At 35.7% G+C, this 16,293-nt stretch overlaps 1 protein-coding gene across 2 annotated transcripts in view; it reads right to left on the bottom strand.

Annotated features, from left to right (window-relative positions):
* Positions 1–5,195: 5,195 nt before the first annotated feature.
* LOC140161037 (post-GPI attachment to proteins factor 2-like) overlaps positions 5,196–16,293 on the bottom strand; it is a 37,621-nt gene continuing 26,523 nt past the window's right edge. For both annotated transcript variants that reach the window (XM_072184417.1, XM_072184418.1), the window contains exons 4-6: positions 10,549–10,670; positions 8,037–8,145; positions 5,196–7,381 (exon numbers count right to left, since the gene is read on the bottom strand). In XM_072184417.1, coding sequence (XP_072040518.1) covers positions 7,251–7,381; positions 8,037–8,145; positions 10,549–10,670 — 362 coding nt within the window. In that variant the 3' untranslated portion in view covers positions 5,196–7,250. The remainder of the gene's footprint in view (positions 7,382–8,036; positions 8,146–10,548; positions 10,671–16,293) is intronic.

The following is a 16,293-nucleotide window of genomic DNA, read 5'->3' as shown; positions in this document are numbered from 1 at the left end:
TTTATTGGTCTCGCTATGAGTTTTAAAACTCATAGCTCAACCAATAAATATGGGCTCAATCAATCCAATTTTATATCATTATTTTTTGTGGGGCAGGAGAGTGCATCAGACACACCAAATTGTATTCTGAATACGATGAATGTCCTTCTGACATCTTTTTGAAATTATTTTTTGAGATTCGCGATATACCAATTTTATGGCAAATTATTTAAAATTGATATTTTTGTTATTTAAGTAAAGTTTATAAATGTAATATGTAAAAAGTGTATGTAGCTGGGAGGAAAAGTTGTCCATCATATGAAAATTTCGACATTTCGTATTGAAGATTTATCCCCAAAACACCTTGAAATTTTTAGGTCTTTTGGGAAAAAATGTATATATGAAAGTCAAAAATATAATTTTTTAATAATTTGTCATAAAATTTGTATTATATCGTGAATTTCAACAAAAAAATCAAAATTATTTGATATCATCAGGATATTCCTCGTATTCAGAATGCAGTTTAGTGTCTGATGTGCTCTTAGGTCCCAGAAAAATACTGTGCATACATCAATATCCAAGCCCTTATTTCATCATCCTTAATTCATTAGATCTACCGGTACCTCAAGACCAAGATTTATTTACAAGGTAGCATCCCGTTAGACCATCTTAATTTAATATTTTGTCTCAAAGCCCCTCGCTTACTGCGATTGAGTAAATTTCAGTTTTTTCCTGCTGGTTTTTTTTTCAAATCCACCACACAAAAATCTTAGGTCTGAAATCGTCAGACGTCAAAATAGCCTAAATCTTAAATCTCAATACAGTGAAACTTCCTTGAAAGATGAAAAGGTGATCTATTCTTGTCAAAAAGCTCATCCCACAGATAAATCAAAGTAAAAAAAACCCCTAAAAAAACATATTCCGCATTAGGTTTTTAACTTGGCAAGGGCTTTGAGACAAACTATTAATTAGGATGTTCAGATCAACAACCTTACCCCAACATGGAGATTTTGATATCATTGCACAGTTCTTATTTACCTGGTTGTCCGTCCGAGCGCGATTTCTCGAAGCATTATCAAAGCTGCATTTTGCAGAAAACCCCATTGAAATTGAACAATCAGTTCCAAAGATTATGAGCAATTATATATTTTCTAAAACAACAGAAAACAATAGGAAATATTCCCTTTGTCTGGCTATATCTCACAATCAATATTTCCGAGTTCTTGCTTCATCGCATCACACTTAATGCAACATGGTGGAGGGGTGGCGGTCTTCAAATTCCATACATTTTCCTCAGAAAATATGCTAATTAGGTAGCTCATTTTCATAAATCAAAACTTTTGAGTGCTATTTCATGGAAATAGTACTTGGGCGTATAGTAGCAAAACCTGGTGGAATGAATATGAACCTGGATAAAGCTTGAATGATGCAGCAGGATGGACACTGTCAATTAGATCATCAGATAGACAAATTCGAAAATATATAACATGACAAATACGAGAGAATCAAGTAAGTGCACCATGAGTTAATTTGTGATTGCACCACACATTGCATGTTTTATTTCCATCAAATTTACACATGATTAGATCAAAATTTTACATTATTACTTACAATCCTGATAATTACATATAAAGATATAACACATACATATACAAATACTTTGCAATATTTCATATTTAAAGCTGATTATTAATATTTCAATGTGATTTTATGAGTTGTATGAGGGTTTGCTTGGAAAGCAGTGCTTATCACTGAAGCTGTTTACCTATAGCAAGGAAAGATTTTTAAATGCAATTTTGTATGAATTAAAATTCATACAAAATTGCATTAAAATGGCAAGATATCGTTGTTTAGAAACAAATCATTTCACATCACTGTCCTACCATGACAAAAGAGCACAACTGACACGTTATTTTGAGGTTACCATTGACTTGTATGGTATAGAAAAAGCAAGAGTTGCATTTCATTTAGTATAAGGTTTGGGATTTTGGGTTTCATGTAACCTGGAGCCATCTGTGGTATGGCTGCTCACATCACCCAACTTTGTAAATCAGTCAATGGGCTCATTAAAAACATCAACAGAATTCATCCATATTTGGATTTCAATACTTGTCACAATACTGTCAGAACCCTCATTTTCTCACGTCTTGATTACTGTAACATTTTGCTCAATGGAATAACACAGAAAGATCTCTCCAGACTACAGAAATTACAGAACAAATGTGCCAAGCTGATATATCGTAAGCCCAGGTCTGATCATGTAAGCCCACTATTGAGATCTTCATTGGCTTGTTCATGAGAGAATCAAGTTCAAGACACTCACACTTGTGTACAAGTCCCTGAATGGGCTCTCTCCTCAGTATATGTCTAACTGTCTCACGGTCAAGAGCTCCATACATGCTATGAGTACTACAATCTTAGAAAAATTGTTCGAACACTTTATAGGCCTTATTGGAAGTTGTCCCCCTTCTACCCCCGTACAATGTTGGCATGCCCAATATGCTCATCTTCACCATATCTTCTCCCAACATTGATTGGTGGGGAAAGGGGAGGGGATATGCTTAAGATGAACATTGAGAGTTCTTCACTCATACCTCCCGACCCTGAGATCCCCCACCGGGCCCCCCTCACACAAAAGAATAAACATACCAAAACACAAGAAATTAGCATTAATTGTCGGTACTGTTATTGATCAGAGCACTACTGTAATGCTCAATGATTACCATTATGTTAAACATAATGAATCCATTGTCTTAAATTACTACATAGATTTGAATCTATTACAATAGGACAGCCTACACAGAATACTAACGCAGCAACTAGGGAGCTACTAAAACCTCGAAAAACTTGAACTTTTTATTATTATTAATATTTTGTATTATTGACAAAGAACAAGAAAATTTGAGAACGTAGATTGGCCCAGCCTAGTCACCCCATGCCAATCTGGTGTTCGATTCTCCCTCCTGCCAAAATTTCACGTGCCAAAAGACCTTCCCATCCAGAATACTAACCAGCTTGACCACAGCAAAAAAAATTGTGTGTTGTATGCTCCAGCTACCGACGTGAAGTGATCTAACACCGGAACAACCCTTCACAATCTCATTCCCGATGACGTAATCGTGAAGAAGTTTAATTAATTCGAATTCAACGAGGGCAGTATCAACCGAATAAATTTCCAATTCTTCACTCATACCTCCCGACCCTGAGATCCCCACCGGGGCCCCCTCACACAAAAGAATAAACATACCAAAACACAAGAAATTAGCATTAATTGTCGGTACTGTTATTGATCAGAGCACTACTGTAATGCTCCATGAAAAAAAAACATATAAAAATTGTGTGTTGTATGCTCCAGCTACCGACGTGAAGTGATCTAACCCCTGAACAACCCTTCACAATCTCATTCCCGATGACGTAATCGTGAAGAAGTTTAATTTATTCTAATTCAACGAGGGCAGTATCAACCGAATAAATTTCCAAAACTCGATTATAATTCTTAGTTTCCAGTGACTCATATAGCGTGCACACTATACTGAGAAGAACATGGGAATTACAGTGGGTGTTCGAACACATTTTTTCTGGGATTGTAGGTCCAGTGAGAGTGTTAATTTTCTCATTCATGCATTCCTCACACCAGGAAATGTGCTGGGTATAGAGCCTTTTCAGTGACTGCCCCAAGGTTTTGGAATGGCTTACCATCTACAATCAAGAATGCCATCAGCCTGGACTCATTTAAGTCATTGATCAAAACTCACTTATTTCCATAATTTTTATTGCCATTTCCTTTTGTGTTTTTGAATTTTTTGGTTTTCTTTTCTCTTGCACCTTGAATCCCTAGGCAAAGGCGCATATAAATACTTGTTGTTATATTATGTGGTGACAAATCAATTTTTCATATGAGTTTGGCCATCAGTTGTGCTCTTTCCTTAGGGTCCATGGTAAAAATTCAATAATAATCTTAGATTAATGTAGAGTGGCAAGATTTCTGTTTTCTAAAAGGTCCAATTCCTGGTATTTTTGTCACACATTTCCCAAACAAAATGGTGCCTCGGAAGATGTTTCTGCAAATCATTGGATTTTAAAGAGTACTATGAGCCTAAAGGCAAGTAAATAAAGGAATTAAAGAAAATATCAGTAAAACATGGCCCTTTTTCCCTGACTTTTTGCTAAATGTAACTTCAAAATAGGCAATCATTTAAGTGAAAATAAGCTAATTTTGCAAAATAGCATTTTCTGTGTTTTACATTTTCTACTCAAATTCTGCGATTTTTTTTTTCAATTTCCTGCAAAACTTGCCACTTTATATTAATGCCATCTGTATGAATTATTTACCATAATTCTGAATACATTTATAAGCTCTTACCCATACATTTTACTGTTTGGTTAATTAATTCACTAATTGCATTAACTTGATGATAAAGGGCATATATATGCTACCTGTATTTTAATACAGGTAGCATATATATGCCCTTTATTAAAATAATCTATCATAATTTTGAATACCTAAGCTCTTTACTCATACATTTTACTGTTCGGTTTATTACTAACTAATATTGCATTATCTTGATTAAGTGCATTATTTGCATACATTGATCATATACATTGGTGCATATTTCATTATGAAAATCTATTTAACATGATTGCGTACATATTTTTCATTTTGGCGAGTCAATGCGCATATAATTGGGTGCAGCTTCAAATTGCAAGCCTTCGCACAAAGCGCTGGCATACACACTCACATTTAAATGGGGTGCATAGACGTGTGTGCGAATCAGCTACTTCATCATTGGCAATGACATCTCAGACTTGCCACAATGATTGAAAAGTGTCAGAGAATTACATTATAATGCTCCTACTCGCCTACCAATACTCTACATGCTACATCTATACTGATTTACTCATCAGTAACAGTACTTCTTTGTTTTCTTAAAGCATGATTTAAATAAACAAATACATAATACAAAATGTAAAAATCAACATTGATTGAATTCATATAAATATATACACAATAAATCACCTGGATATCATAATATTTAAACACTATACATGAACATGATTAGAATAACTTGAGTTGTGGTTCCAAAATTGTGAAATAAATTATGAAGTACAAAAAACAACTTTGCATAATATGTAACATGTTCTGATCCACTCAGTTTAAAGAAATTTTGACTCTTGCCTTTTTAACCAATTTTATTTAATAGAAATTCTAACTTGCTCATTTTAGTTATGTTTTTATTATATTCTTTCTCCCTGTTTTTGCATTGCTAACTATGAATGGCAAAGTCTACCCACCTGATATTAAGATTTAATTTAAATCTAGTCAACCAGGCATATATATTTTGACGGACGAACCAACATTGCGACTGAAACCTTCATTCTTCAGCTGGGTTGTGTGATGCAAATTACCTTGAGTACCAGACACTTCTGGTATTAATAACAATCGGCAAGGAATGCCCTTTATGATTTTGATACAAAGGATGTCCGAATTTTAGATCATGAGCAGCATTGGCTTGAGCGTGGCGAGAAATCTGGCAATCTGGGCGACAGGGCGAGGGCGGAGCAACCATCCCTCAATTGTGGAGGCATCCGGGCCAAACTATGGCTGGGACAGGATCACAGGGTCATTTGCATCACAACCCAGCTGAAGACTGAAGGGTTCAGTTGCAAAGTTGGTTTATCCGTCAAAAATAGGTATGTCTGGTTGGCTAGATTTAAATCAAATCTTAATTTCAACATACCCAGATGAGAGTCTACACAGTTTTACGCACCTGATAGTGTGCAAGTTTAAGTTGCCAAAGTCAGTAGGGTTTCATGCATCAGCTAGACTGCAAAGTTTAACCATTCTAAAGCAATGATCAAACAAGTCTGCATAGACCTCATCATGTACATGTACAGTACACATACATGACATATAGCCAAACTTTGAAACAATGCAAAAGCAAATGTTAAAATGGTCCATTACCGATGAACAGTTTACAAAATTGTAATACTAATAATCGGATTCCCATGCAGTATGTCAACTTTGTCCCCTCAAAGTGTAATTTTTTTGTTAAGATTTCAAACCCCCAGTTACGATTTGTGCCTACAGCTGGTGCTTATAGTGTATAGCATCATGGGATTGCAAAATTGACCTTATTTTATATTTGAAGAATATAGCCTATATAAGACAAATTGGTGCTGCACCTTTTTGGAATATAGCAAACATTTGGTAAATTTGAATTTCTACCAGGACCTGGTAGAAATGAAATCCATACACCCTCTATGGACGATATGGCCTTAAGGGTGGTCTTAACCCTGGTATTATGGAAACTTTTTGGCCCAATAACTTCTAAATTGTTGGTCTAAAGTATATAAAAGTATAAATATTTAGAATGGCAAAGACTTAATAATGAATCCACTTGTGAGGTCAAATTTGCTTGGATGAGGTTAGCATTTATTCCGTATTGAAAATCGTACTGACGGATATGCAGTCGACCGGCCTCTAAGGTGAATAAGGTCATTAAGGTCATGTGTCCTATAGGGGTTGTATTGATTTTAATATTATGTACAAACTTGATACAATTGTAATACTGTATGGAAAGAGTAAATAAAATAACTGAGAATATACTAGGAGTTGTGCATATCTAGTCAGGAGTATTGAAGTTCTTGGGAACATAGTAGATCCACGGTCTTCAGTTCACCTCGTGGACCAATAGATTCCAACAGATCCCTCTTGAGCAGTAAATATTTGTATACTAGTTAACCCTGTTATCTGATTTCAGCCATCAAAATAATAAAAATAAGATTAAACAATTACATGGAAAAACAGTGCCATGATCAACAGGAATTATATAAATAGATAAACATAAAAAAATATCTTAAAAATGTGATTTTAACAGGCATTTGTGATGCGATCAATCTAAATTAGTCTGATGTGAATCAAAAAGTTCAGAGCTCATTCTCAAAGCTTTATTATGCTGAAAACCCCATCATAAATTAGACTTACAGTTCCGGAGATATGGCCATTTTAGTGTTGCTCAGAACAATAAAATACAATGGAAGTTGTTGAATAATATTATTAGCTCTATCTCAATATCAATATTCCCAACATCCGACTCATTTTGCTTGATCACATCACATTTATCGATGTTAAATGACTGGTCCTTGAGCAATCATACATGCTGTTATACCACGAGATATGACACTCCATAATTCTAGTACCTTTTGTGATGGAAAAAGTCTCACTAATCTCTGCTAGTATTGTAATATACTCTCATTCTTCTTCTTCCATGTTACTGTTTTTCGTGTTCCACTGCTGCCCCAAACATAATGAGTTTATCCCCAAAGTCGTATGTTACCGTGGCATGGAATCCTATGTTGCTAAGTACCACCAGATATTCAAAGAAAGCAAATAGCGAATACACTGTGAAGAAAACAAACAAAAACAAATAAAATGTCATAATTATAGTGTTGTTGATAGAAATCTTACATGGAAATTTTACTGCATTTTCTTCTAATATGTACACTTGAAACAAGTTTGAGTTCCAGCAGTGTCATAATTCTTTTCATTAACATCACCAGAACGAAATACAAATTTGAAATTTGACAATATTTTTGCTAAACAAATTAATCTGCAAAAACATTTTTATACTTTATGTAGCCAACAGTTACCAGTGGTATAAAAATCTCATTTTTTTGGGTGAAAAGTGGGGATGAAGCTGTGGATCATAAAATGCCCCTTTAATCACAATGTTTACCAGTGGTATAAAAATCTCAACTTTTTTGGTGACAAGTGGGGATGAAGCTGTGGATCATAAAATGCCCCTTTAATCACGTTCGAATGATTTGTTATTACTATCCTGGTTCCGTTCTCATTATAGCAAGCTAAGAGTCACTTCAACTTGTTACAAAATTGTAAAAACAATATACCAAAATACATCTGAGAGTTTGTGTCACTTTTCTGTTTGTTCTTGTGATTTTCAGCATGATATGAGCTATCATTTCCAGTATGATTTTCAGTGCCAAAGTTTCATAAATTTAATGTTATGAACATTATAATAATAAGAGTAAGTTCCTACCTCCAGGTTCACAGTAGGCATTGTGTCTAAAGTAGAAGTACACAGCGATGAGAAAACATGATAGGTTGATGAGGAATGTTAGTATCTTCAGCTGTAGTGATCGTCTCTCCTGGAGGAAAAAAAACCCCCAAAGAATTCAACAAAAACACACCACACTATGAAGTAATGATCTATGTAAATTCCAGAACATAGGCTGCACTGCGTATATGTCACACCACCAACTGAATATGGAGTGGTGACTGTTAATACACAATCGCTTTGGTGATACATGTACACATGGTACTGACTGGCATTTATTTATCTTCCACTGTATTGTTTCACTGGTGTATAAGTCCCTCTGACCCTCGGTACCTCAAAACACAAAGTATCTACCACTACCTATAGGTATGTACAAGTGATTCTACAATGAAGCAGCAATTTAATTTCATTATTTTTAATTAAATGTTACCACAATATTTACCAAACATATAACAGAAATCTTTGAGCAGGTTCATCAGGATTTCTTAAATTCATCAGCAAAAAGTTCTCATATAAAATCCAAACTTACTATTATTATAGGAGGCCTATCAACTTATCACGATTAGTTGGTCTAGAGCATGTCATCAGTTGATGCCATCACTCAGTTAAGGTGGCTGTGTACTCTCAGACATGCATGTAGTAAAAGTGCAATAACTTTGTAATTATTCGCAAAACATATAAAAGTATACATTTTTATGAAGGCAAGACATCAATAAATCTTAATATAAATACAGATTTGGGGTAAAAACAACAATTTTGAAGAACATCACAAAAAAGTGAGTTTTTGGCATATTTGTTAGGTACATCATAACAAAAAACACTCTTTCCAAAATATTTTATTTTGTTTTTAGCTCAATCTTGAGGCTCCATTCCAAAAACGTTTTTTTTATTTTTTTGATATTGGCCTTATTTTTTGAGATATTGATCATATAAGGCATCAAAATGAACTTTTTAAAATTCAAAAACGCCTATTTGCACAAAATGATGCCCAAAATCTGAAATAGACCAAAATATAAAAAAATGAGAAAACCGTTTCTTGAGTCGATCATGCTTTTTACGATGATCATATTTGCTTACCTATAGATGCTGTATTTATTGAGTTATCGTGTACCTAAATCTTCATTTTACCGAGAAAATGAACATTGAAATAATGGCCATTGAAGTTTAAAGTGGTCACATTTTGCACTTTCATCGAATCTCACAGGAGAATGCGACAGTTTTCGCTTTTGAAACTTATATTACGTGAACATCGGGTAAATCCACAGCCCCTTGAGAAGTTTGAGTAAATTCATTCATAACTTGATATTTAAATCGGGGAAAGAACTTAAATTCAAAAAACCCACATTTTATCAGCTAAAACGGAGCCATTTGACCACTAGGTATTTGTGAAATCAGTGCTTCTGTGGTGTTTCCATAAGATCGCCAAGCATGCAGATAAGCGTCCTGAAAGGATGTGATTTGTGCTGCTATAAAAATTGCGCGACACGCAAGCGATGAGTTGTTGCCCTGGCTGTACCTTTGGTACAACAAAGATTTTCTTTCCTTTTCAATTTGAAACACGAGTGGAATAGTGAAATAAAATCCTTAAAATATTGCAGTTGGAGTTTACAAATCTGGCTTTTCATTCCTTGTATTTATAAAAAACATAAAAAGGTACAAACATATCATAAAAACTCAATTTTGAGAAAGAAACAATGGCTAGAGTACACAGCCGCGTTAAGACCATCAGTTTGAGAAAACATCCTGAAAGGATGTGAAATGTCACTGCTATAAAAATAGTAAGTTTTGATTTTTTACTATCCAAACAGAAATATTGCACAACTTCTGCTGTTGACTACTATAAAGTTTTAACAATATCATTTTCAATTCTGGAATCTATCATTCACTTTGGCATAACATACTACATGTAACCTGCTCCAGCAAAATGAGCATAAATTTGCAAATTGGTAGCAGTGGTTTGGGGTCCCGGACCCACCAAAATAGAGTTCAGACTCCCTGTTTTTAAATTTTCTGCAAGTTCAGGGGTAAATGAAGACCCCCAGTTTTTCAATCTAGCGCTATTGCAGACATACTATTTATGCTGCATTTGTGCAACTCGGACTCACCAAACTCTACTCCGGACCCCCTACTTTTTAATTTTCTGCAAGTTCGGGGGTCCCTGTGGACACTGGAGTGTCTAGTTCTAGCGCTACCCCTGATTGGTAGTTTGGAGACCTTGCTGCAGAGTGGATGTTCTTTTGTCTGATGCTGTGATGCACACATGTACAAGCCAGTAGTATGTCCTTTGTGAATGACTCATACACAAAGGACATACTACTGGCATACAGAATGCCCCAATTCGCGAAGACATACTTCTATCATGTACTAGGTGCGCGTCAAACAAAGAACATCAATTCAGCATCCAGGGGTGTCAAAACTACCAACTAGCGACTTTATGCTCATTTTATGCAGGTCACATACAAATTAATGTGTGTGTGCTTGATAGAAAACATACCCACAGAGTTTTACTGCTGGATCCTGGAAGTCTTCCACTAGCCCAGCTGTACACTATGCACATGAGTAACATGAATACCATGGAACATACTTGAAACGTGACAAACAAGTTTTCATGCATACCTGTAAAAATAATAATACAGTGAAATTAATGTATTGGGTTTAAATACATCCAGGCCATCCAACAAAGCTTTGGAAAGGTTTACCACTTGAAGAATCATTTGGGTGACAAACTTCACAACAGAACTAATGTACATGTATCATAGTCAGTGGCGTAACTAGGGTTGGTAGCGCCCGGGGCAAGAAACAAAATTGGCGCCCCTACCCCCCACCCAAGAATATCTTAGACATGGGCAGTGGTGTAGCTAGGGGTTGTGGCGCCCAGGCCTAAGGATACTTAATGGCGCCCCCATTCTTTCGCGCAACATTTTTGACAAATAAATCCCACCACTAATTAATTTTGGTTACTAGAAGTTGAACATCGGTCTTAAAATGTTCTTTCAATTGATTTTGTGATGAAATTATGACTTTCATCGCTTGGAGGGACGCAGAGTCGATGCTGAATTGGTCAATTTGGCGCCCGGGGCACGTTGCACGTTGCCCCCGCCCCCCTAGTTACACCACTGATCATAGTACCTTTAATCTAAGCTGTGAAGTTATGTAAAGAGGTACATAAATTCTGGGCATCCATTCTTGACTTTATAACTTATGTCTTATGCATAAGTCACAATAATGTGAAGTTAGTGGAGTTGTGCATAGGAGAATGGCAGGCCATGCGGGTAAGAACCATTTTGAAATTCCCCCCAAACTTGCACTATTATTAATCCGATTCTTATGCCATGATGGCATCTTGGATGTGCAGTGAGAGGTGTAGGTGTATGGAAGGGAAATCACCAGATGTGGGCTGTGTGTAAGATGAGTTAATACTGTTTTTTGACTTTGTTTATGACTTGATATGAAACTTTGAAGAGCACCGACTGAAGAAAAACCTTTTAAAACTACAAAATGTAGATCACTATAATAATTTGTGTTTCAACTCCAGTTTAGCGTTCAGACAAAGCACAGCAGGTGCAGTGGAGTAGCATGGTCGCTCCTACCCCAGGGGGCTACAGAAAATGTAATTTGTGCCGCCCCCTGCAGCAACAGCCCGAAAAGGTTGCCAACCTTTTGTCAGCAAATGTTACAAATATGGCTTTAGTTGCCATAGAATTCCATGTAAAATGACCAAAATAGTCAATTGGGTTTCTTTCACTTAACCTTGTTTTTCGGCTGAAAATTGATAGAAACTTTTCCTGACAGTTATTACTATTTCAGCATTTTGAGTAAAGAATAAGGGATGAAATCAAAACTCGACCGGCGGTTCCGTCCGGTTGCCATTGTTTTGAACAATAGCAACCGGACGGAACCACCGGTCAACCGCAGGTCGAGTTTTGATTCTATCCCTAACAAAATTTTAATTTGGTGGAAATTATATATTATAGCTTTAAATGAAAAAAAAAATGGAAAATTTAACTTCCTTAATAGTATTAAATGGCTTGCATATAAGTCATACAAATTTTATTTAGCAACAAAGAAAACATAATACATAAGGAAATAATGAAAAACAAATTTGTTGAAATTAATTAATTATGCCCTCCATAATAAATGCAAGTGACTTTGGGGTATATGCATGCATGGTCACTTGAACATTTAGTTAGACGCAAGTGACCATGTATATACCCCAAAGTCACATACATTTTCTTATGGCGGGCAGAATTAACCGTCCATATGTTACCGAAATGAGTAACATGTAATTGAGAAAACAAATGGACACAGGTGGTTCTGGCTCTAAGCCCTCGATTATTATATAATGCATGATTGGGTTATCATATATTTGAATATTTACACTAATATAAACCGGGTGCAGCCTGTCACTCAGAAGACCTGGTAGATATAAGACCCGCTATTCAGAAAACCCATTATACAGAAGGCCCGCTAGTCAGAATTTTCCGAGTAGCATGCCTTCTGAATAACGGACTTTATGAATAGTAGGCTATTTGTTGAATTTTGTATAAAAGTCCCGCTTCTCAGATTTTTTTTTCTGACTAGTGGGCTGTATCCAACCCTAACCCTAACCCTGCAAAGGGCCCATTAATCAGAAGGCCCACTACTCAGAAAATACCTGCAACTCAGAAAATATTTTCTGAGTAGCGGGCCTTCTGATTCTGATTAACAGGTTTTCCGATTAGCGGGTCTTCTGGTTAGCGGGTCATTTTAAATGAAAACAAGCCTGCTATTCAGATTTTGACTGGTTTTCTGAATAGTGGGCCTTCTGAGTGACGGTTGCCCTCCATATAAACCATTTACAAAACTATTTACAACATTTTAGGTTATACAAAATGGTTAAAATATATTTAGGTCATGTCTTCCATAGGGTGTATGGATTTCAACTGGAAAAGTCCAATCATATTATTGTAAAAGTGGACATTTTCATGCAACACTAATTTTTGTACTTTTCTTGTGAACACAGTTACATTTTGTACAGCAAATCATGAAATATTAATTACACCCATGAAAATTACCACATTTATAGTACTATATTTTCTGTGATATTGAACACATTTTTGACAGGTCAGGTTACTTTTTTGGCTGCAAAGAGCTAACAATTTTTGTTGTTCTAAACATATGAATAATCATAAAATAAACTAAACATTAAACCGGCGATCTAGTGGCACAGGCTTCTTAAGTTCCTCCCGAAGGCGTCTCCAAAATAAGTACTGACCATATCCATCACCTAGCCATTTTAGGCACTGCACTTTACAGAGTAATTGTCTAAATAACAAAGTCTTTTTATTATTTGGGATATCTTCCAGGATGATAAGAATCATTACATTGTGATTCTCTTCCAAGATTCTATAATGTGCCATGTCTAGTTCCTTAATACACCAGTTGTCTTCAAAAAATTGTGGCGAAAGTATAACAAGAACCTTGCGACTTCTTTGCATGTGAAGAGATATTTCAGCTAACTTTGTTCTCCCAATACGCATGTCTCGACACCTTAGGAAAAGTTGGAAAGGTTCCTCTCCTTGCTCAATATTGGGTAGAAGCTCTCCATGTACCCAATCATCAGCACTTTCTTCATGGTAGGGAACATAGGCATCATATCGAGGTATGCCATTCTCATCATCATCAATACGTTCAGCATTTTCAATGAGATGGTGTTGTTGGTTTCTTCTTCCGTTGAATACTAGGAAAAGTTTGTACTTGATGTGCCACCAATAACGTACTATCAAAATTATTGAAATTATTAGAACCATAGCAGATGTCATGCCAATTGAAATGTACTTCCCCAGGGGTAATGCACAGTCTAAATTTAACTGTGTAATGCTCAAGTCTTTTTCCGAAACTGGGGAAAAACATGTATACTTTTTGTAATTACCAAAGGTCGTGGAGAGATTGAAAAGCTGCACCATGTTATCTGCGAGTATCCAGTTCCTAAATGCCTCCACATTGCAATCACATTGAAACGGATTGTTCCGTAGATCCAAAACGCTCATACTAGGATAGCCTGGTTGAGTTAGAATTTCTTTTGGGACTATTTGGATCGAATTGTCATTAAGAATCAATTGTCTTATGTTGTTTAAGTGCTGCAAATTGCTCAATGATATCAGTTTGTTATGACTTAAATCCAGGAATGTTAAGCTATTGAAGTAAATAACAATATTATTATTAATGTTGGTAATTTCATTGTAACTCAAATCAAGGCTTTGCAATCTAGGTGCTTTGAAGATATTCAGTAGATCAGCTCTGTATAACTCAATCCTATTTAAAGACAGTTTTTGTAAAACAGGTAATTGCATTTCAACATTTTGATGAGAAATGTAGCACTCAGAAAAATGTAAATTCTCAAGAAATGCACAGGTAGAATTACTTTTATCAAAGGAGATTATGCATGCACCAACATCAAATGATTTCAAGTATGGTGCATACTGACATATATTTGCACTAACTACACTAGCCTGTGATTGATGGTACCCTAGCCTTAATTCCTTCAAATTTGGTGGTGCGCATTCCCAATGTGTTTGATCAATGAGGAGATTATTGGATAAGTCTAATTTTTCAAGTGATGATATATTACACAACTGCTCCCATAAAACCTCAAAATCATCACTCAATTGATTGTGGGACAGATCCAAGTCTTTTAGAAAGTTGTATCTACTAAATATATTCAGAGCACCAGATGAAGACAAATCAGTCTTTACATAACGGAATTTTAATTTAGTTAAGCATCTTAAACCTTTGAAGGCATTCACAGAAAATGCTAATGAAGGATGAAGAAGATATGAAGATAATGATAAAAGTTTTAATTCCTTAAACCATTCAAAAGGTGCACCTTGAAACTTAAATTCAATAGCATCTAATGTTAATGTCTGCAATGATGCCTTCCAATTTCCCCATGATGCAAATGTTGTTGAATTTAAGTTGATAGCCTTGCCATACACAGATGTAGTTAGGGCTAGGGTTTCAAGCGGTGAATCTAGTAAGTTCAAAGCCTCTATGGCTGTAGCGCTGTCAACATAAAGATTAAGATTGAGCCTAGTAAGATAACTGAGTACCCCAAAGGCTGGGAGGCTGGTAGTACTTGGGGATGCCTGCTGAAATATAAGATTTGTCAAAGGAACCAATCCAATACAATTATTTCTGTAGATATTCTCTTCATATGATGAGCAAAATTTGATATCAGGACAAGATCCACCAACTGTGATGTAAAGATGTCGTAGGTTGTGCAATCCAACAAATAGTCTGCCAATATTATCACAGTCGTAGATGGCACTAACAATGTTTAGTTCACGTAAAGATGAAAGTAGCGCTAGAGGGGTATCAGTAATAGTATCATACCCATGACGAAATAACATCACCAGTTTTTTTAATTTTTCCAATCCTACAAGTGATGAAGTACTAAGACTTGTTACATTTTGCCAATCAAGGTAAAGAGTCTGTAGTGAGGTGAGATTTTGAAAGATATCACCTCCTAGAGTCTGTAAATAGTTTCCACATAAATACAAGCTGGTCAGTTTGCCAAGTGTACTGAAGGTATCATCATGCAATGTTGATATATAGTTTGCAGAAAGATCGATATGCTGTAACTTGTGAAGGCTGCTAAATACATTAGGCTGTATATGGGAAATGGAGTTGGAAGATAGAGCCAGATTTAATAGTTCACCAAGTCCAGTGAATGCATCATCATGTAAGGATGATATATTGTTGTAAGAAAGATCTAAATGTTGCAATACATGAAATCCAAGAAATGCATCATCAAGAATAGCACTAAGTTGATTCCAACTTAGATCAAGTGAGTTGATTGAGGCAGTATGCTGTAGTAAATCTGGAATACATAATAGGCCTCTACGGCTACAATCCATGTTGGTGTAATTCCACATTTTACAAGCCATGCTTCCTTGTTGATAGCATGAATTTGCATTCTCTGTTGGTTGTCCATTTTGGGACTGAATGCAAACTGAATTCAGCAGCAGATACACCATGCCACACACACACTGTAGTTGTATCAAAGCCATTGCAAAGTATGGAAATGTGTCTTACACCATGTACACAACAGCAATATGAAGAAAAAATTGTGAATTGTTTAAAAACTTTCTATCCAAATTTTCTGATTAATACCAAACTTGAAAAGAATGCTTTATTTATCAGCTTGGAGTTTCCAGTTACGCACAATGTTGCCACAATTTCTCAGGCAAATTGTGCTCAC

The sequence above is a fragment of the Amphiura filiformis genome, chromosome 9 (genome assembly GCF_039555335.1).
Source record: "Amphiura filiformis chromosome 9, Afil_fr2py, whole genome shotgun sequence".
Classification (NCBI taxonomy): domain Eukaryota; kingdom Metazoa; phylum Echinodermata; class Ophiuroidea; order Amphilepidida; family Amphiuridae; genus Amphiura; species Amphiura filiformis.
Note: the sequence above shows the minus strand (reverse complement) of the source record. Positions and strands in the feature narration are given on the sequence as shown.